The sequence below is a fragment of the Dendronephthya gigantea genome, unplaced genomic scaffold (genome assembly GCF_004324835.1).
Source record: "Dendronephthya gigantea isolate DGI-Jeju-01 unplaced genomic scaffold, DenGig_1.0 000050F, whole genome shotgun sequence".
Taxonomy (NCBI): domain Eukaryota; kingdom Metazoa; phylum Cnidaria; class Anthozoa; order Malacalcyonacea; family Nephtheidae; genus Dendronephthya; species Dendronephthya gigantea.
Window position 1 is genome coordinate 1,389,319 of NW_021163060.1, and position 22,523 is coordinate 1,411,841.

The 22,523-nt window shown below is 35.5% G+C and overlaps 4 protein-coding genes across 4 annotated transcripts; 2 read left to right on the plus strand and 2 right to left on the minus strand.

Annotated features, from left to right (window-relative positions):
* Nucleotides 1-22: 22 nt before the first annotated feature.
* Nucleotides 23-6,048, minus strand: LOC114528527 (transducin beta-like protein 3). Its single transcript, XM_028550186.1, has 28 exons — nt 5,831-6,048; nt 5,679-5,730; nt 5,352-5,447; nt 5,233-5,277; nt 5,078-5,155; nt 4,897-4,960; nt 4,708-4,792; nt 4,534-4,626; nt 4,301-4,375; nt 3,983-4,058; nt 3,827-3,917; nt 3,534-3,742; nt 3,246-3,446; nt 3,060-3,163; nt 2,849-2,924; nt 2,703-2,756; nt 2,558-2,629; nt 2,134-2,363; nt 1,910-1,988; nt 1,704-1,781; nt 1,580-1,638; nt 1,296-1,399; nt 1,131-1,202; nt 977-1,042; nt 779-871; nt 630-664; nt 458-525; nt 23-379 (listed from the first exon to the last, which is right to left on the minus strand). The coding sequence occupies exons 1-28, from the start codon at nt 5,875-5,877 to the stop codon at nt 331-333; spliced, it is 2,451 nt and encodes an 816-aa protein (XP_028405987.1). The 5' UTR covers nt 5,878-6,048; the 3' UTR covers nt 23-330.
* A 4,914-nt stretch (nt 6,049-10,962) lies between these two features.
* On the plus strand, nt 10,963-13,227 carry LOC114528535. The gene is made up of 3 exons (XM_028550195.1): nt 10,963-11,104; nt 12,183-12,269; nt 12,668-13,227. Exons 2-3 carry the CDS (start codon nt 12,191-12,193, stop codon nt 13,054-13,056), a joined length of 468 nt encoding a protein of 155 aa, XP_028405996.1. The 5' UTR covers nt 10,963-11,104; nt 12,183-12,190; the 3' UTR covers nt 13,057-13,227.
* Nucleotides 13,228-13,269: 42 nt separating this feature from the next.
* Nucleotides 13,270-19,187, minus strand: LOC114528528 (putative homeodomain transcription factor 1). Its single transcript, XM_028550187.1, has 20 exons — nt 18,740-19,187; nt 18,369-18,434; nt 17,980-18,049; nt 17,671-17,767; nt 17,493-17,598; nt 17,376-17,411; nt 17,128-17,219; nt 16,877-17,022; nt 16,546-16,778; nt 16,272-16,320; nt 16,061-16,146; nt 15,748-15,846; nt 15,534-15,604; nt 15,338-15,434; nt 15,080-15,211; nt 14,820-14,906; nt 14,671-14,735; nt 14,246-14,438; nt 13,963-14,088; nt 13,270-13,774 (listed from the first exon to the last, which is right to left on the minus strand). Exons 1-20 carry the CDS (start codon nt 18,776-18,778, stop codon nt 13,754-13,756), a joined length of 1,911 nt encoding a protein of 636 aa, XP_028405988.1. The 5' UTR covers nt 18,779-19,187; the 3' UTR covers nt 13,270-13,753.
* Nucleotides 19,188-19,521: 334 nt separating this feature from the next.
* On the plus strand, nt 19,522-22,485 carry LOC114528580 (extended synaptotagmin-3-like). The gene is made up of 3 exons (XM_028550247.1): nt 19,522-19,630; nt 19,752-19,854; nt 19,945-22,485. The coding sequence occupies exon 3, from the start codon at nt 19,951-19,953 to the stop codon at nt 22,243-22,245; it is 2,295 nt and encodes a 764-aa protein (XP_028406048.1). The 5' UTR covers nt 19,522-19,630; nt 19,752-19,854; nt 19,945-19,950; the 3' UTR covers nt 22,246-22,485.
* Nucleotides 22,486-22,523: the final 38 nt, after the last annotated feature.

A 22,523-nucleotide genomic window follows, 5' to 3' on the forward strand; every position in this document is an offset into this window, starting at 1 on the left:
GCGTGTGTTTCTTTCAAAGGTAAAAAATGCTAATTTTTGCGAAATTCTGTTGAAATATTTATTAAATTTCTTCCAAATTTAGGTATTAGGTGAGAGTTCATTGATTTGACGCCAGAATTTAGTTCTACGATTTTGTCTCTTCCCAGTGTTTGTGTTCTAACGTTCTGTAGCTCAAGCCAAGTAAGCCAAGTATTTCGTTTTATGAAACAGGAAATTATCCGTCCATTTCTGGTTTAAGTCCACACGCCATTAAACACGATTAGGATTTGTTTAATCCCGCGTTTCAAGCCGATCATAATCCCCGATAAAAGGATATGATTATCCCAGAGACTATCCATCTTCTTCAATGGACGTCATCTGACTTTCTTTCCCAATTTTGCTAAAAAAATACAAAAAATGCTGGTGAACACCTTCTTCCTTGAAATCGCCTTGTAAACGAAACATGTTTAGTTCTCACTTGGCATTGTCGTCAGTGGCTGTTCCGAGTTTCATGGACTGCCAAGTATACTCTAGAAACATTGATTGCTAAGAAAGAGGAAAAAAGCGTCAAGTTGGATTGTGGAAAAGAAAGATGGTTTGGATGTTCACGATGATGACAATATCTCTCAAATAGTTAAGTGAATCCTTACCTGCAGCAGTCGGTTCATCCTCTCCAAGTGTCGTTCTGAAAGAAAAGAGGGTCAACAATTGTACACTTTACAGATTAGCTCATTTACGAGTCACGAAAGAGCGCGAGATATCACAGCATCGTCAGCAGGAATGAAACGAAACTACTGACCTGTATAAGGAAGAAGTGCCTGGATTCTTTCCCTCATCTCAGGCCGCTCCACCAGCCAGTTGGGAGGATGTTGTTTTAGTATCATCGATAACACTAGAAAAAGAAAAGTTTGAAAGAACTACCGACCACCTTTTGACAAAGAGCGTCTGTGACGCAGGCTATAGTCGATATCAAAGGAAAGATGATCATTCAACTCACCAAGTTGTGAAACGCGACTGTGTTTAGCATTCGTGTTCCAGTCACATAAAAATTTCAATAAAGCATCTTGAAAATCAAAAGTGGATTTCATAAGCTGTTGTATTAACATTTTACATTAACATTTTAAACTTCAGATACAATAATTTATCATTACCTATTTGATAATCTTTTAGGTTTTGCAACGTTCTTGAAAGCTCATCTTGGCCTTGATCTTCAAAAAGAATCTCTACGAAAGAAATACGTATGATATTGTGAAATGGTGTGAAAGGTTTCAGGTGTAACAAAACTAGATGAAGGTAGCAGCGTCTCTCCAGGTCACCTTTGATGACATTCAGAGTTCTTAATGGTTGTTCAAGAGTCAGCGCCAGACTGATTGCTTTTGTGAAGTGTTTCCTTTGTAGAAGATTAGACAACTCTTGTTCTCTACGAAATGATTCATCGCAAAGTTACTGACTGGTAATAAACGATGTGTGGTTATACCGTTAATCCCGAAGCATCTTTCCCACCTGGGAACAAACGCCACATAGTATGGAATGATGCTACTACTGTTGATTGCTTGATTAACAATAGAACGGGGTTTATTATTTCAAGATCTTATCTTACTTCATCAACTGATCTTCAACCGCCATCCTCGCTGTCTCCTCTTCTTCTTCAGTCACATCCTACAGATACAATCGTTTTGTTTGGGTCCATTGTTCAGTTTGATCTTTTGAAAATATAAACATACCTTCCAGATATTGAGCACTGAATCAACTCCACCAGATAACATTCTTTCTTCAGAGTTACTCAAAGCGAGTGACCAAATCTAAGATATCACGGATGAGATGTCATTTGAGAATGCAGGAGGATTTCACTGAATCTCTTATTAACAATATCTTGGTTAAATAAAGCGAGAACTTCGTGGAGTCACAACACAAGACAATCAATACTTACTTTATCATTATGTTCGTCCAACGTCTTCAAACATTCACTAGTTTTGATTGTCCATAACTTAATTAAACCATCTGAATCACTACACAAAATAAAATAGTTGTTATCACAAGATCACAATATACCCTGCTGCAGTTGGTTAAGTCAAACTGAATCACTCAGATGAAACTTTTTGTGCAGTTGAACCTGGGAGAGTGTTATCACTGAGGTAAGCTTTGTTGCAATACCTTGACATGAGTTGCATTCCACGCGAGACAAACACGATCTGTAGAACAGAGTTACTATGACCCTCGAGTGTTTTGAGACACGTGAAGTCAGACAACGCCCAGAGTCGGATCATTGCGTCACCAGAACTTGAGGCAAGACACTGATCTATAGGAGAAAACTGGACACACCACACGCCTCGTTTATGACCACGCAATGTACCAAGCAAGGTCAGATCAGAACGACGCCATATCTGGAAGATTTGAAAGTGTTTGAGTCAGTCATATAGTAGTAACCTTAAGATCTACCACACCAATGCAATATACGATTTTGATTATCCAAGCTAAATACCTTTTATTCAACTGGTGACAACACATAAGAAGAAGAATATTAGATCTTGTAAGGTTGACAAGAATTGATCGAGAAGTTTGTACAACACAGACTCACCTTTACAGTTTTATCTTGAGAACCAGATGCAATCAATTTATCATTCGGTGAAACTGTGATTGAATTGATATCCTGCGCAGAAGAAACATGTGTGAAATTACGGAAATTCAAATGTAAAGTATATGGCCTGGGTGACAATCCAAACCTTATCATGTCCTTTCTCCGTCAACAGGACACTCAGATTTGAAACGTTATTATCCTGTAAAACGAATTTCTTGAATTACTCTCAAATAATTTCTACTATATCGCTTGATATGATCCATCACAGTACTACAGTATCATCGTTCATACTTCACTGACGATTTCCGTTGACCAAACTTTGATGGTCAAATCTTGACTCCCACTGACAACAAACGACGTTTTTATTCTGAATGTTAGAAACAGAAATAAGGAGACAGGTCACACGATGATGGAGGAAACAAAAGAAGACCATTACTGCATCCAAAATGGTTAATTCACAGATGACAGAGCTGTGCTGTATAAATAAACCTTTCTTTTCTACCTTGGTAAAGACACACAGCTGACAACGTGGGTATGACCCTGACCAACTGCAATACATTTCATTCCACGATCTTCATCTTTCTTCCACAGACGAATAGTATTGTCCTTAAATGACCCGAATGAAATCCATAGATTAGGAAACACTGGTAAGCACATTGCACAGCTTCTTAAAGAGAAAACGTCGTACCTTTGAGCCAGTTACCATCATCTCTCCTGAAGTGTGTGCATCCAAGCATAACACAATATCTGAATGAGCTGAGAGGAGATGACAGTCCATAGTTTTCAGATCATAAAGACGAACTTGACTGCTGTTTGTAGCCACAACTGCCATGTCTTCTGATGAACCAAGGAATTGCATGTCAAGAATTTCATCATTGTAACCTACGAACTGAAATTTAAGGAAATAATTGCAACCAGAAACACCGCACGAATATTGTGATTTCTATCCTGAATCCATACCGAACTGAATCCGTACCTGTTTCACCTTCTTGAGTCCAGCTTCCAAGCTGAACAAGATAATGTTGTGATCCGCAGTGACAACAGCAACACAATTGATGTTTGGACAAAGTTCTGCATGAACAATAGCGTATGTACTTGCTTCTTTCTCCCCATTCCTTAGACCATCGTGTACCGTTGTTTCATAGACACATTTGTGGGTCATAAAATCATAGATTTTTATAATGCCTGTTGATATATATATTAAAAAACAAACAGTTATTTTCGGACCTGAAAATGAGGCAATTCCAAGTGAAGTCCTGGCAATCTTACCTTTGTGTCCACAGGTTAAAAAAGACTTCTCCATTTCAAGTACATTAGGAATATTAACATCTTCTGGCAGCATTAATACAGACTCAATGCTCTAGTGGGAAGATAGAAAGATGAGAAACACAATAAAATACAATAAAATAACAATTATTTACAAACCTCAAATAATGGTATTGTTTTCAAAAGTTTTCTGTTTGGAAGATCCCAAATATTGATGACATTATCTCGACCAGAACTAAGAGGAATGACAATGAATTATTGTTGAACTGTTATGAAAAAATCATGGAGCTGACTGGGCATAATTTTATATATTTCTTTAATCCTAAGTCACTATATTGGAAATTTATTGTAATTAATGAACAGGATTCATATTTTAGTGCTCTGATGAAAATGAGTTCATGAATTTACTGCTTTATAAAGAATGAAAGAGGAGATGATTAAAATGATGATTACTTGTTAACAAGCACGAAGACAAACCTTATTAACACATTATCTTCTGGGAAAGCAAGTGAGGTTATCACACTGAAATGTCCTTCCAAAACTGACACACACCTGACAAAACAAAATTGAAATAAACACATTTTTAGTATAAACTTATTTGTGAAGAAAACTATTTTGTTCTATTTTGAAAAATTTTGCCAGCCACCTGTACTAAAGGTTGAGCTACACAGATAAATCAAATCAATCAGTTTCAGTCTGTCTTACTGCACCTGCTTTTTTGAAGATCCCAAATACGGATCTTGCAATCATCAGCAGCACTGAATAATTGCAGCTTATCATTGATCTTGTGGAAATAAATCACACTAAAAATACAAATTATGTTGGATTTCTAAGGTATTAGACAATTGCAGTTGAAGCAAATGCACTATGAAAATTTTGGTTACCTGATCACACCTTGCGAGCCTTTAAAGTTATGAGTGTAATACTGTTTTTCCACATCCCATATCTTGATAGTACTATCGCTTGATCCTGGAGAAAGAAAACCCAATGTATTAATACAACTATCTAACAGTAGCACTCTTTGTTTCCTAAGAGAATTGAAATAAAACTATCATCAAAGATTTCACAATCACCTGCTGCTAAAAGTGTGGAAGTTGCATCAAATTTCATACAGGATAACGGGCCTTTGTTCACAGCCTAAAGATCGAAGATAATGTTTATGTAATAACTACAGATGTGATAACTACAGATGTGATAACTACAGATATCTCATATGGCTCATGAGAAATTGGCACTGTATCTGACACACTGTACCTTCCATGATCTTGTACATCTCTCATTTTTCCAATCCCATTGCTTGAGAAGCAGATTCTTACTGCAGGTTATTAAGATCTGCACATTAAAAAAATTCAGGAAAATTACATTAAAATGTATTTTGAAGCCTACAATTCATATCTTAAAATGAATACCTCGTCATCTGGGCTCACAGCAAAGCATGAGATCTCATCACTTTCCTAAATTGTAAAATAAACTGAAAATGAAAAGCTTGAAGAATCTCAAGCATGCAAGAAATCTAAACATCCATTACCTCAGATATTGTCTGTGAGACTTTTCCACTCTCGACATTTATTATTTTAATCTTTTCACCACAGCTACAGAACACAACATCTTGAGTTGCTGAAAACTGAAAGTAAGAAATATTCTAAAATGGCCTGCATGGTCATGTTTTAATGAGCACTTGGAAGTCTTTTAGGCAGTTTTCCACAAAAATACCAGTGGTATGTGTCCAGGCTGTACCCTAGATGAAAATGGTAGCTACAAGGTCGCAATTGGTCACTGCAAGGTAGCAATTTATATCATATCCTTCAAGGGCTCAGACTTAGAAATTAAATTATGATTTATGAGAAATACACACCTGAATTTTTCCTCCAGTGTAAAAGGCTTCATGTTTGGAGAGCACATTGAAACTGCAAATTATTTATATATTTTCATGAGAGCTAACAAATAGCAGACACTGTATTGCTTATCGCTTTCACTAAACTAGTTTTTCAAACTTCATTTTCTTACTTTGATTTCAGCTTGACAACGTTGCTTGCTTCTGTCTTATCGTTCATTTTTCATCCAAAAAAACACAAGGAACGTCATTTAACCTTTCCCATTCCTTTGAATAAAATCTCAGACGCTAAGTTTTAAATAACACATACAAAACTACTCGATAATCTTCTTTATTTTTCAAATAAAAACAAAAAAACTTAGAAACATTTATATTTAGTAATTTATTTTTCAAATTTACCACGTGCAGAAATTTTTTTCTCGCCTTTTCTCGTGGATATTTTTGGCGGCAGGAAAAATATAATTTTGAAAATATTTTGTGATTATAATTGTAATTTTTTTTATTTTGTGGTTAATTACGGCTCAGTAAATTCACTTTTTTTATACATGACAAACTAGGTATTTAGGGTACATTATTTTATAGAATAATACACTATTTCTCAAAAGTAAAAAATGTCGCCCGAGCTAAAAGACATGGGAACTATCTATAAAGAAGTTTAGGCACCGTGGTTCTTGTGGTCAACCATTTAGCGAACCTGAAAAAGTCATAATCGTGGGACATTTGCACTCAATGTAAACCGCCTAAAGTATTTTCTTTCTCTCAAAAAAAGATTCTTCAACGCACTGGCATGCAAGAAAAAAATAATTAAAACAGTTCGAATCATAATGTATTCAAAATAATTGTTTACCATGTCACAGTTGAACACACATGAACACAAACCATGGACCATCAAGCATGAAAAGATTTGTCAGTTCTCTGTCAACTCTCAACATTCCTATGATAGTAGCAAGAATTACGAGGAAATCATAATGTAACAAACATTTCTCAACTGAAAAGTTACAATTACCAACTGAGTAGCAATTTGTGGTTGAACGAAAGAGAAGGTTCTTCCTCGAGGAATACCGAAGAAAAGACAGTGTCGGTGTATTGGACGCGTTCATGCGTAGTCTTGAGAGAAGCATTCTCAAATTGTTGAATATCTTGTATTCAAAATAAAGAAATAGACAAGTTATATTCAAACAGCACTAAGACAGTTGGTCTTAGCTGGTCAATTGAATGGCTGAAGCTGGTCCTTGTAAGTAATACAGTTACAGCGTAATTTGTTGGTAGCAAAATCAATATATGCATAATATCAGCCCTTACCAAACGGTTTAGTAATATAAGGGATAGAATGATTCCTTTCAAACAATTGCAACTTGAAAGCGTATGTATATTCAATTTTTGGTAAGGTAATCTGTCTTATCGGATACGTGCCTATTACACTATGAATTTTCGTCAGTTCATACATAACATACACCAGAGCCTCCTTTTGAGTCAGTGTTATATAATTATATCAACGTCTGTTATATCAGGAGTTTAGCACTTAGCAGGGTTTCTAATATTTGACACAGTTCCTATCTAATATGCCGTTAAAATTCACCTTAAATTTTTGTCAGATAAACTAGTAAGGAAGGAAGGAAGGATGGAAGGAAAGGAACTGTCTTAGAATGTTTAGAAATCAACGCTTATCACGACAATCTGTCTAAGCGTTTATCGGGGAATGAGGGTTGAGTTTTCCAATTATTGGAATTTGAAGATTGTATTCGTGCATGATGTGATGTGATGTGGGTGTGTTATTCTTTGTGATCGTACTCGCTTCGTGGGAAATCATTCAAGATAATCTGCGTCAGTCATGCAGGTTCGATAACACCACGCCAAGAAACTTGCTACCAAGTGTGAAGACACGAAGCGTTTCCTCGATACAGATGACTTGTTTTGCAAATTCTATGTCATCATCGCCACGTATGAACGAAGCTAGTCTGCAAAATCACTGAACCTGACTGAAAGCAACAGAAATGTCAAGAAACATTACTACAACCAATCACTACTACAATCTAATTTTGTCGGATGTAATTCAGTGCTTCCAGCGTATGGAATTTAGTATTTTATTCAAAAACAGTACTGCATTGGCTTCAGTTGATTTGTTGCCTATATACATGATAAGTGAAAAGACAATAACACATCCATCAGAGATGAATCGGACGAAATTGGGGCTTTACCATGTTACTTCGTCCTGGTTTTCTGGAAATTGCCGCCAGTTTGGTTTCAAATTAAAGTTTACAGTGATTTCAATGAATGCGCTTACTACTTTTATTTAATTCTGCCATTAACTAGAAATAAAATAAAAAAATTTAGACTTGTATCTCCATTTTGGACTCGATACCTGACAATAAGAGGGCACAATATCGGAAGAACTATTTTAGATTTCTTACAAAGCTCTTATTTCTATTTATTTCAGATGTTTTTCTTTTATTCATCGCTGTACTTATTGTCTTGTTGTATCTCCTGAACAAGAAACTAGACACCATTCCCCCACGTGGGAACTGGAAGACTGATCCAGAAGATGAAGAATTTCTGACGTCAGAGTATACCACGGAATATACGTCAAATGACGTCACGCCTTATAGTAGTGAATATAGTACAGAATAGGACAATCTCTGATTCATGTTAGACACAGAGCATCTTTGAATGGCCCATGTAAGGCTTATGTTTACACAGTAACGTCTCGAGCCTTTTTTTGTTTATTTTTTATTACAAGCAAACATGCACCATGAATTTCGATAGAGATTGGAGCAAATTCAACATTTATCATGCTAATTAAACATCCACAGTGGAAACAACGAGTCAATGTGCTTTAGACGAAAACGCTTTTAAAAATCACTGGAAAACGACGCTCGTATGTACATAGCCTTGGAATCACCAACACGAACAGGACTTTATCCAATTTCTCATCAAACAGGATTGGTACAATAACATCCTGAAAAATTGACGAAAATCTTGTCTGGAAGTTTCCATCTCAGGGTTTTTATCTCACAAACTCTCCAGACAAAAGCCCCCAGGTCGAAAAAACGAGAAGTTTCTTGTGTATATTCTAAATATTTTATGCTGCTTCCTATAGTTATTTCAAACAAATTTGATCTTTTTTAACAGTTTATCTAATGCAATCCAGAAGAATGCTCATGCATCCGTCTCTAACATGAATCAGATAGATTATACACAGTACACTAGCTGTAATATTCTAATTTAAAAACATCACACTTAGTCAGCTAACACATACATGCACGGCGTATAAACGTTTGCCACAAAAAGAGGTGAAGCAGTTTCTCAGTTACGGTGATTCTGGATTATGTAACCAAGCATTGAATGACATTCAGTAGTCTAATATCAACAACAGGAGTTGAATGGCGTGGCAGGCATGACGCATCCTGACAATGATACGAGTTATCAATACTGTACGTACTTTTTCAATGACAGAAGCATAAACTGTATTTTAAATTTAGGTTAGTTATAAATGATAGAATTGAAGGTATATATGTATATTTTTTTGTTTGCAAATTTTACACGTGTTCCAATTGTTCAACTGCTTCCTATTTACCTAACCTGGTTCAAAATTACTCCTGTATCAAATTGCAAATTTAAAATAACACAAATCTTAAAGATAAAAAAACAAGGTAAGGACGAAGGTTAAGGAAAGTTTTTTTCAGAAATTGCTTTCTGAAAACCAAGTTTAGAAAATTCTGATGAAAGTATGTAAAATTACCCACTGAGATCAAACAAAGTTTGATTATGTAAACCCAGCCTTAATGAATAGATTGTTAAAAAAAAGTAATTATTTGACATCGGTTTCTAAATTAACGAAATTTTAACTTACGTATAAACTTTACAAAACATCCGTCAGTTCTATATTTAAACATGAGAATTCATCACGAATTTGTCTTTATATATTGTTTAGCATCACGATATTTTTCAACCCGAGGGAAATATACAATTAGAGATTATCTTTTAAACATCATCTTGTCTGGACTTGGCAGTCACAAATAATTAATAAGTATTGTCTATATGAATGTTCTCTATACAAAGCAGGTGTCCCAGATCTTGAAAGATAATAATCAGTTTATACAATAGCTCGTATTGGCCATATTGTCTATTAGAACGAATTCATATTGGATGAATTCATAACTGATCATTACAAGATAAAATCATGGAGAATACACTATAATGGTGACTAAGGTGACACTAATGGAATTAGAATGCAAATAAAAAAATAGAACCCGAATTAGAATGTGAAAATTGCAATCAGTAAAATTAGAAATCGAGTGGACGAAGTTATGGAACGCCAATTACGCACAAAAGACGCAATGTTCCTACATAAAACATAACAAGCTTAGGTATATATCACAATATAGGATATTTAAGATCATGGCGGAGATTTGGCTAATTATAACAGCCGTGATGCATGCACTTACTCCGGGGGGAAAGGGCGTGAAAACAATCATTAAACTAAAAACGGTTCTTTTCCTTAAGTTCCAGCTAACTTCGTTTATGCCTGGATAGCGCTACACTGTTCTTCCTAGAGGTTCAATTTAAACTGTTCTTCCCTGAGATCCAGTAAGGATAATCTTTTAATGATCCAGTGTCACTACAGGAGGAAACCTAAATTAAACTACATAAACTAACTTAATTTATTTAATTTAAATTGGATAGCTCTATCAGTTTTAAACTGTTCTTCCTAGAGGTCCAGTAAGGATCATCTCTTATGGATCTAGTGTTACTACAGGAGGAAACCTAAACTAAACTAACTTTATTTATACTGGATAACTCTATCAGTTCTAAACTGTTCTTCCTAAAGGTCTAGTAAGGATCATCTCTTATGGATCTAGTGTTACTACAGGAGGAAACTTAATTAATCATACGTCTACTGCATGAATGTTTCTATCAGTTCCAATCTGTTTTTTTTCGGTTCAAGCCATGTCAATGCTGAATTGCAGTCAGCAACGGTCTAAAAATTGAAATCGAACGGTCTACCGTATGGCAAGTAGCAATCAGTTATAGATTGAATATAAAGTTAGTTAGAAAACGAGGTTTACAATTTAGGCTCCCCCCTGGAAACTTTGCAAACATTTGCAATCCTAAGCAAAACAACGCAGTTATGATAGTAACGTGAATATAAGAAAAAGATAAACACCCTTGCGAGTATTTGTTAATCATCAGGAAAAATCAAATAAAAAAATATCGACAAATATTATGCAAGATTATATATCATAATGCTATTTTGCGACACGAGTTGCCCTTGGAAAGAATTGCGAGGGCGTTGGGAAAAAAATAATTGTGGATGAGATAAGATCAATGCATTGTTGACCCAGGGATTAAATTAAACCGAGGATCGAAATGAATTGACAGAGAACGCTAAACCTCCTGGTAGACAGATCTTCAGAGCACACACACCTGAGACATCTTCAACAACTTAGGTAAGTTGGATTTCTAATGTTCTTCACTGTATAATGAGGTCAACACAGCATTGACATGAGAATTATAAAGAATCTCATTTCTTATATTTCTCAACGGGAGTCTCCTCTGTTGTAAATCACGGTCAGGAGAAGGTCAGAACTTAGTACATAATATAACAACTTAAGTTATTTTGCCGAGTGAAGTAAAGCTGTCGCAGGGATGTGCAACAGACGTCTAAGATTTCTACATTTAGAAATGGTAGGTTAGGAAAACGTAAGAATAGAACTTGTTCAAAAGATGAATCTTCGTAAAGGTGGAGTTTATCAATTTCGTCTCTGCATTTGTGTGCGTTGTACCTGGAGTATTAGGAAAATATTCGGGGGAAAATTAGCTTCTAAATTATTTAATAAAAGATGACAAAATGTTTGGAATTTCCTGAGATCCGCACAGGACTGAAAAAGATCCGCAAATGATCGAAAATCAACATCATCATGTTGCGTTTAAACTGGTGCGCCACAAGCTATTTCTCTATAGGGAAGCGTAATTTTTCTTTTGTATAAAAAACAATAGAATAAGATCGCTTCGCAAGAAAAATGGTTTTACGAACGATATTGTTTAAGCTCGGACAACGTGTGCATGAGGCAAATATAAATGATTTATAAAGATCTCAAAGATTACATCGAAATAATTTCCTTCAATCTCTCATTTTAAGCCGCGGTTAACGGTAACCTCAAATTAGTGCGATTATATTTCACGTAAACACGCAAATACAGTCGATTTTTTTCCAAATACCACACATGACACACACACATACATACACGCCAACTTCCTTAACCAACTCTATAACGACGATGTCATTCCAAACACACTTTTAGATTTTGAGTTTTATAAAAAAAACAAGAGTTAAAATAATACAATATTTAGTATCAAGAAAATTTATCGCACTAATAATATAATTAGCATAGTTTAGAGGTGTTATTTCCTAACCAAGACATTACTAATAAATGTACTTCATATTTATCACCCACTCATTATGGCCTAGGACCTGCAGTGTGTATCAATATTATACGTTAATTTTCTTTTTTTTGCTTCGTTTAGATTACAACATGAAAGTTTCACATTTATTTGTCGTGTTTTTGGCAAACTTTTGCTTATCAGCGCTAGCACTTCCTGCTATATTGGAAGGTAAATACATATGAATATTTGATTTAATTTCTCCTATCAATAAAGAATCATCAGTGGCTAGTCATAACAGCTATTATAAGAACTTTAATCCTCCTGATTCAATTTACTTCATGGTTTGCTTGCTTGCAATTATCCAATTCCGGGAATTGACAAGCTAGGGTGATCGAAAAAGAATCCCAAGCAAGCTAGTGTTTTGGCTGATTGCAGGAACCTTCGGAGCTACGTTTTGTATTACTTGACTTGGGGCTTATCTTTCTTCGGGGTTTCAACGAGGCATAAGGACGCTATTGAATACAAAGATCTACTCAATATTATTTTGGAAGAGATATGAAATATAGCATTTCTTACTTCGCTTAATTTCCTAATAGTTTGTGTTTTACTTTTGTGTTGATTTTTAGATTATAAGGACGAGGGTGAATTAGATGGAGATTTCCAGAAACGAGATGAAATATCAAGACGAGGCGTATCGTTTGGCACAGCTCTGGGACACGGCACTGGCGGGAACAACAAAAACAGCCAACAAAGAGACGAGGCTTTCAAGAAGATTTTTGGTGGCAAACGGGAAATAAAAAATTTGAAGAGAAGCTTGCAAGATGTCGCAGAATACATGAACGATTTGGAAAGAGCGTATATGTCACTGGCCGGCAGTGAAGAGAAACGAGAGCTTAACTCAAAGAGAGCTCCCTTCACCTTCGGCACCGCTCTAGGTCACAATCAAGGAAAAGATAAAGGAGATTACCTCAGTTCATTGAATGCAAAGTTCAACGAGTTATTTGGAGACTCGTGAGGAGACTGGGTTTAACATATCTGCGGAATTATTTAAGGACATTAGGTTTAATATTTTAGAAGTAGTAATATATGCCTGATGCATACAGTATAACATAAAGTAAATGTGCTGTTATTGGTCACACACACTGCTACAGTATTTGCTGATAAATAAATCATGATTAACCCGCTATGTTTCTGTGAGTGATGTTTTCCCTCGATTTCAAACAAACTTCATGCAACTATATTAGAAATTTAACTCTCGTTCACTACACCACCATTAACACAACATCACGTCTGCCGTAATTAACCAACTCATAACTTGGTTATGAAAGAATATTAACTTATTGTTTCAACAAAATTATACCAAAATTAAAATGATTAAAGTGTATATATTTCAACTTAATCAAATTTCTTTCAACAAAGTAATTTAATTCAAAGATAACCTGCTTCTTAACAAAGCGAAAATTAATCAATTCATAACATAACCTAACCAATTACTTGAACATTAGTCGCCCTAGAACTATGAAATCATAAATATTTCCTAGTCTTTGCGAATAGCTTTTGCCACTCCTAACTTTTTATAGATTAAGTTTAAATAAGCAATATTTATTAGATAGAAAAAAAGTGCAAAGAAGGCTCACGATACCTTTATCTGATATATTATCTTGCTTTTCTCTTATTTACAAATGAACATATATATTTCTAACCACTAACCATCACGCTTTAATCTTCCATACCTGCAACAGAAATATTTTATTCAATCATGCAATAATAATCAGACAACTGCATGCATATTGCAGAAATTAAACCTGGACTAACACATGGACTAACACATGTACTAACCACTGTGTTTGGTAGAGTCAACCTGCATGGAAGCACTCTTCTCACATGACAAAGGTAAAATTATACAATCTACGTTACTCACCTTCAACCGAAAGCCCAGTAAATCAGACATAACGCCAGATATCAAAGAAAGCACAACAACTCTTGTAATATTATATAATAATGGATTCGTTGCCAAGCCTGATATCTTGTATGGACTTTCTAAATCCTATAAAAATTTGAAATCAGATTGAAGTTATATCTGGTTACAAAAAGATTGTTCTATGGCGCTTTCCTCTTCTTTGTCTTCTTTTTTCTTCTTCTGTGTATTCAACAAATCAAGAATGAAAGGCAGATACAAGGTCGAACTAGGCCTTGAATCTCACCTTAAGCAGTTTTGTGGCAAGTTTTAATACATTATTTGCAATCATAAGATCATCCTTCTTCGCTGGATTTTTCTCCATTTGTAAGTAAAGATTCAACTGTTCTGTCATCAAGACGGTATTATTAAGAAATTTTCTGTTGATCTTCGAACCTAACGTGACGAATCGTAATTGATAGATCCACAATACAAGAGACCTGTAGGAAGGTAAGAAATATGTAGTTTGATCTGATCCCAACAAACACTTGACTTAGTTCATTCAAAACTATATGACTTTATAACCAGTTCTAAACTGTTCTTCCTATAGAGGTCCAGTCAGGATCATCTCTTATTGATCCAGTGTTACTACAGGAGGAAACCTTAATAGCTCTATCATTGCTCAACTATTCTTCCCTATAAATCTAAGGTAAAAACTAACAGTATTATTACCAAATAAATACTTCAACGTTGAATAATTTTGATAGAAATCTTTCTTTCTCTGTTCCTTTCAAAAGCTGCAAAAATCAGACGTTCAGTATTAATATATTAAGGAAAAATAATTCAAAGTTAATTGAGTAATAACGTAAAGAAATGCTCACCTGGACGCAGGTTATGACAACTAAACATATTCCTAAGAGAAAAGTGGAGGAAATAATAACACCAACAGAACGCTGAGGACCTCGTCTCTGGAAGAAAAGAAGAAACAAATGTTACACCACTGTTTCGATTTCGTATTTTTAGGTTGAAGATAAAATTTCACAGATAACACTGGATCAATAAGAGATGATCCATACTGGATTTCTAGGAAGAACAGTTTAGAACTGATGGAGCTATCTATGTAGTGTGAAGTTGAACGCACCTTCAACATTGATCGTAGACACAGCCACATTTTAATATTCTTTACTTTATGTAATCGAAAGTGAGGTAGACCATGACGCCGAGCTCGTCGTGATGAAGTAATGGTGCCGAATAACTTAGCACATAAAAGACGCTGAAAAGAGGTAATGTGATAATATGAGAGTTACGAGAGTTAGAGATATACTGTATGATTCTTGTTCAAAATACTCTGATTGCAGAAAATGAAATTTAAAAAAATATTTAGAAAAAAAACTCGTACCTGTCGTAATGTCCTCTCAGCGACGCAGAGGAGAAAGAAAAAACAAAAACTTGAACTTCCGCTTTGAATGAGGCTCATCCAGATCACTAAAGAACTTCTAGCAAACAAAGGTTGTAATACGCTGATGGTTAGTTTCACTAACAGCTAAGCAGCCAGTAGAACCGACCTCTGATCAGTAAAATATCTTGATTCTTACTTGAGCTCGGAGCCAAAACATCGAAGATAGATTTGATACAAACCATGTCTTGATGTCCATTTTGTTTGCTCCTACAATGGACAGAGAAGAAAGGTTGAAATTATAACTTTTAGCAAAAATATTCGACAAAAAATGTTAGATTTTCTAGTGTGTAAACACTATACAATACCTAAAGTTTGTTAACTCACGTTGTGACTATTTTATTTCTACTTACATCACTTTCGTAAAGACGAAATAAGGATGGTGTGAAGGCGACACAGACGGACACCACCAGAGCCAACTGAAGATAACCAGAGCTTGCTTTAAACGCGTTCTTAACAAAAAGGATAAAAAAAACACATTAAAAGCATATCATTATAGACTGCGAGACCTCTCAATTGCCAGTTAAACTATGCACAGTAATATCACTTGAAATTAACAACTATATCTTGTTAACACGTACCTAATTAGAAAAGGATGCTTTTCAACTGACTGTGAGTTACATAACCATTATTAGAAACTCATCATTTTCAAAACAAAATTCTTACCATTTTATTGATAATTGCTGAGCTCATGTCCAGCAACGTTAGTTCAACTCTTTTACATTGACGACCTTCCCATATTGACGCGCTAACTACAATCACAATAACGAACTGTAATTACTAACTGAACACTCGACAATGTCGTCTGTTCTAATAAAATTCTAATTACTATTCTAATTACTATTCTAATTGCTATTCTAATTACTGTTATTCGTACCCATTTCTCCAGTAGGAGCTCCACCCGTCACTCCATTCAGAATTCCATTCTATATTAAAGGGAACCGAGGAAGCGGTCTTAGAAGATGTTAGAAGTTGTTAAGTTTTGGCTTTCTGGATCTTCAATAATGCGAAGCCTCCAACTACCAAATGAATTCCTACATCATAAAGATCTGTTTACACGATCCAACTTTCTCTGATCCAATTCACTTGATGGATGTTTTCTAGTCTGTTTCTAGGTAAAGTAACTAGTAAAGCTGGTCTGATTTTCTTACTTTATCCCATTTAAACGGATCTTCTTCATCAAAATTCGATTTCACTGATTCATTATCACTGTAGGAAGAGGTCGAGGAACTTGATCCATTGTTCTCAAAGAACTCTTCCTCAGTCCTCTCAGACCGTTCGGCTTCAGTCCCCTCGCTTTGAGACTTCTCTGGATGTACGTCATCTCGTTCACCTTCGTCATCGCTCTGGTCAGTGGCGCTCAGTTCAGCTGCTTGTGATGAACCTGCAATATGACAAAAGATCATTCTCATCACCTGAAATAACCGCTGTTACATGAAATTTCATTGGCTCTACTTGCGCAGCCAATGAGGCATCGCTTACGGTTAAGGTTTGTCACTTTCTTCACATTTTCAGCACTTGGCTTCTTTCTGATGCGCTTCCTCACTCCATTTCGTCTTTCCTGCACAAGATCTTCAACGGAACTGTTCAGATGATTGCGCGGTTTGGATTTCTTACGTCGTGACTTTCTGAAACAAAATTTTCTAATCAGAATAATTTCACTTATACTAGATAACTCTATCAGTTCTAAACTGTTCTAAAGTAAAATAAAGATATCTCATTACTTCACTAACCTTTGCCTACCAGATCGTAAGGAGATACCATCAACATTTGAAACTGTGGTTGACACAACTTGAGTATGAAGAATACCTAAAACCACCATGATCTGAAATATAATTAAATAATTAGAGTGATATAATTATATAATTAGAGTGATATAATTAAATAATTAAAGTTATATAATTATATAATTAGAGTTTCTTGGGAAATGAATTAACGTACAATGATTACATTAATTAAATACAACTTAATTTCTTCTTACCAAAACTGGTCCAAATGCTTCTGTGGGGTAGACAAACTATAAAGAGATGAAAAGGATCCAAATAATTTTTGAGGTGAAAAAAATGACTGACATGATTACTATGTGTTCATGACCAACCTTCATTTCTTCAGAATAGCTTGTGTAAATAACAAATGCAAGAAGCTGCGTGGTGTAGAGAAGAAGAAAGAAAATCCATATTGGAAATGGAATGACATTTCTCCACCTAATAAGGGATAACATGTGATGGTTAGAGGGTGGTCATCAGGGATAGATTGGTAAGAAGTTGATTACATACCATTTGTAGTAGAGAGGATAGAAACAAACATGAAGAAGACCTTTTCTCAAAACTGCAAACCAACCATGAACTGGCTTAGCTTTAGAGAACGTTGAACCTAATAAACAAACAGAAGAAACATTAACATGACAATTTTAGGGCAAATATTGCCCGGAATGTATCAAATTAAATATGTTCAAGTGACTAGTAATTCTGGGTCTTATATTAATTAATATTACTACTGGGTCTTATATTAATTATTATTACTTCTGGGTCTTATATTAATTAATATTACTTTTGGGTCTTATATTAACATTGTTCAGTACGAACCTCTTATAAGATCTATATCAATAAGTTCTGGTTTCACATTGCCAGACTTCCTTGGAGCACAGTTGAGGTCCTAAAATTTAAAATTGAGAAATTCCTATCTTTTAATTAAACTTTTTAAATTAAGTTTGGAAAACTTTAAATGTTTTATTTAACAATTGAAAGATATTGATTATTTTAATGAATAATAATTCATTTTTTAATACTATGCATAACATGTACAACTTTAATATTTTATTTCATTTCCATGTTTTTACCAAATCAGGAAGTATATTGTCATGACATGGGTTTGTCGACTTCTTCACAAGAGCTAATCAAATTATTTATATTCTTAAACACCAATACTTACTATAAAGACTCTTTCATATGTATACAGACGAATACAGACATACCTCTAGAACTTTAATTTCTTTTTGTTCAATGGTTCTTTCCCATAATGCTTTATCATATCGGCCAATCTAAAGAGTTGCAACTCAGAATGAACTTATTGTTTTAATGAAGTAAATATTTTTAATACAACACATGTTGACATATTCATTTTTAAACATAAAGAGAGTTAATGCAACAAAAAATATAATAAAACTATAACATATCAGCAGCATTGCACTGAAAGTAATGACATCGAAATTCAAGAGAAAAGTGTATTTTGGAGTCGTAATTTTGGATCATTGGATCAGGTCTAAACTGACTAAACACACAAGTTCTTGTGTTTATTTCCAACTTTGATTGCTATCAACATGATAAACAACTTTAAAATACTCACTTTTTGTTGAAACCATGCTATTGGATCACTGGTGTCCATGAAATATTAACAGCAGATCCAGACAACAAAACGCAATTGTCAAATAAATTGACAAGCGAAAAGTAAAGCAGACATTTGCATAAAATATAGCTCCGTTTGACGAACCTATACACCTCCGTTATAAACCAACATTAAATATAACAGATATCGATCTAACACGGAGTGAAGAAAGAATACGATATAGCATAAAAGGTAACGATATCTTTAACAAAATTTCAAGATTTTGTGCAAAATCCAACCATTGTTTCACCTTCAATATGCATAAAATACCCGCGCCATTGATCTCTACTCTCTAGTCGTTTACTGGATGGTGATACCAAAGGAAAGCTGTGAAAGAGTTTAGATTTATGTGAAAAGAAAAGATGAAAAAGAAATGTTTTTAATGTTAAAAATCTCACTATGCAGACAGCAAGGCTCCACAGAGATTGTATAATTCCCGATATAATATGTTTGGGTTAAAAATTAATAAATATTTTGGGTTAAATATTATATTACAATGTGGTCTTAAAATTTATTGAAACTTCTCTGCATGTGTGCGAATCTCAGAGAATATCGCACATATAAAATATCCTCAGTAAAATTCCTTTAAGGTTTGGTCATTGAATACCACTTTATGTCAATGATTGTCAATGATATTGTCAATGATAGTACTCAATGATTTTTCCAGTTAATTCTGCAAGGTCAAAGAGCAATAATCAAGTGTTTTGATTGGAGCTTTTTACAAAAGCCGAGGTGCGGTGAAATTATCAAAGCATACTCTTGTTAAATATGTACATGTAATATCAAACCGTTTTTGCATCTCAATCTTTTGCGTTGCAGACAACCGAGTTTCGATTTGCTAGCTCAAACAAGGTAAAGTCTAGAAGATTTATTAACATTACTGTTGTTATCTGTTTCTTCATCTTCTAGCGTACTATATAGAACATGATTCAGATGATTGATCATACATATGTATGCATGATTTGTTGTTCAGATTTATTTGTGGTCAAGTTATAAATTCCTGAACTTTGAAGCAATATTTTGGTTGGAAATACAAGATTTCAAGGCTATTACAGTAATCGTCTGATCCTGAAAAGGTAGTCAGTTTTTTATGTTTTTTCGTCTCCAGTATATGAATATGTAACGATGTCTGTCTTACTCGTGAATTTACGTTCCATATTTCACAGGTGAACATGAAGCCACAGCAAGCTAGATTAGCAAAGAAACTTGAAAATAAACCGATATGGCGGAGATATATAAGTTATATCAATTTTCCTAAGCTAGGCCAATACGTTGGCCTCTCACTTGGTATTTGGTTTGCAGGCAAATATAATTTCAGTTCTGCATGGATTGCCATGGGGCTTCTGGTATTTGTCTGGTGGGATTTTGAAAACAGGGAGAAGAGGCTCCGACGTAAACGTATTCAGAAATCAGTCAATGTTGCTGGTGTAAAGATGGAAAACCTTCCTTCTTGGGTGTTTGTTGAAAGTTCAGAACGTGTTGTTTGGATGAATAACATGATCCATCATATGTGGCCGTACATTGGTGCAATGGTTAAAAAGATCTTAAAGGAAAATGTAGAACCTGCCATGCAGGCAAGCTTACCCTCATCACTGAGTAGCCTTACCTTTGAGACAATCTCTTTTGGTCAAGTTGCTCCAAAAATCACTGGTATCAACAGCTACGCCCCTGAAGATGCTCCAGATGAATTCATTCTTGATCTAGATCTTCTCTATGAAGGTGATGCAAAAATTAAGCTCTGTGTAAAATCTGTTAACATGGGTGTATCAGACATCCAACTCCGTGGAGTGTTGCGAGTGATTTTCAAGCCATTTGTTGGAGAACCAAATCCTATTGGTGGTCTCACAGTCTTCTTCCTAAATCGACCAAAAATCAAGTTTGATCTGATCAACCTTCTGAACGTTCTTGATATTCCTGGATTGAAAAGCAAACTCCGAAGTGTTGCCGAAGATGTCATCTGCTCAATCATGGTTCTTCCCAATCGTATTGTTGTTCCAATGTCACCGGAACTGGTTGCTGACGATAGCGACCTACGTTACCCAATACCTGAAGGTGTTGTCCGAATGAACTTAATTGAAGCAAAAGAGTTGGTAAAAATGGATTCCGCATTAAAAGGAGGTGCTGCAGATCCTTATATTATCTTAGAAGTTGGTGCTCAGAAATTTCGTACAAAAACCTGTAAGAACACACTTAAACCTGTTTGGAATGAAGTCTATGAAGCATATGTTGATAATGACGAAGGCCAGGAAATTACAATGGAGATGTTTGATGAAGAGAAGACATCAAAAGATTGCAAAATGGGGACACTTGAAGTTGATATAACCTCCGTAGCACAGCATGGTAGCAGAGATCTGTGGTTACCTTTGGATGGTGTGAAAAGCGGCGTGGTCCACCTTAACCTGACTTGGTGTAAGCTAAGTTCCAAAGCTGCCGACCTCAAGCCAGTTGGCTCATCTCTGTCAAGTGCACTCCTGATGGTAAAGATAAAACAAGGGAAGAACCTACCCAATCCCTTGAAATCCAAAGATATCCCTGCAGTGTTCTGTAAAGTTACCATTGAAGACATGGAAAAAGAAACCTACCATGTTGGCCCGAATGCAGAGACGCAAAACATCGACTGGAAACAAGCTCTAAGGTTTCTTGTAAAGAATCACACAAAAGCCTCAATCAAGATAGAAGTTATTGAAAGCAAAGGGACAAAGAAGATTGGTTCAGTACTTGTTCCTGTGATGACAGTAGCTGAAGCAAATGATATGGTTCTGGAGAAGGAATTCAACCTCACTGACTCCGGTGGTAAAGGAAGTCTTGCATGCAAGTTCACCTTACGTGCATTGGTCCCTGGTGCAAAAGAGATTTCAGGCGGTGTGAGAAAGCGTACTGTAAAGTATTCTGAGCGCTCATCTGTCTCAGATGTTCCCTCTCCTACAACTCCCAAGGTGATGGTCAATGATTCTATGGAAGAGATGTCACCATTTGAGGAAGATCGTCTGTCAACCAGCTCATCTCCCAGAGGAAGTATGTATGACATCAGCAGTGGTGGTGGATCTAGAGACAACCTTGCTAACTACGGCAAGCTTGAGTTATCTCTGAGCTACAGTCATGTACGAAATTGCTTGGAAATAACAGTGATCGCTGCACATGATCTTCCTGCCAGAGAATCAAAAGGAAAGACCAGTCCCTATGTCAGAATGTATCTATTACCAGATCGTTCTAAGAAGTCCCGCCGTGAGACCGCGCCCAAGGAGGGCACCCTTAACCCTGTGTATGGAGAGAAGTTTGAGTATATTACCTCGTTGCAAGAGCTGAGAGATTGCACCCTCGATGTCGCTGTCAAGAATCACAAGTCCAAATTCACGTCTCGTCGCAAACGTAATTTCATTGGGCAAGTCAGGATCTCGTTGTCATCCCTTGATCTGTCAAAAGAGCAGAAGATAATATACACTTTGGTCAAGTGGACCCCACGGTGAAGATCCACACTTGAACTTGACTACACCGAACACGACATCGTTAACTTCAGTTTAGATATTTAGGCTAGAATATTTTTCATTAAACAATTCATAAGAACGTTTGATAGTTTAGCATAAAACATGTAGACTGACTCTTCTCTTCATAAGAACGTTTGATAGTTTACCATAAAACATGTAGACTGACTCTTCTCTTCATTGCTGTATTCTTGTATTACCTACTATTAGTGATAATAAAATTTACCCAAAAATTTCCATGTTGAAATTACCCTTATTTCCTT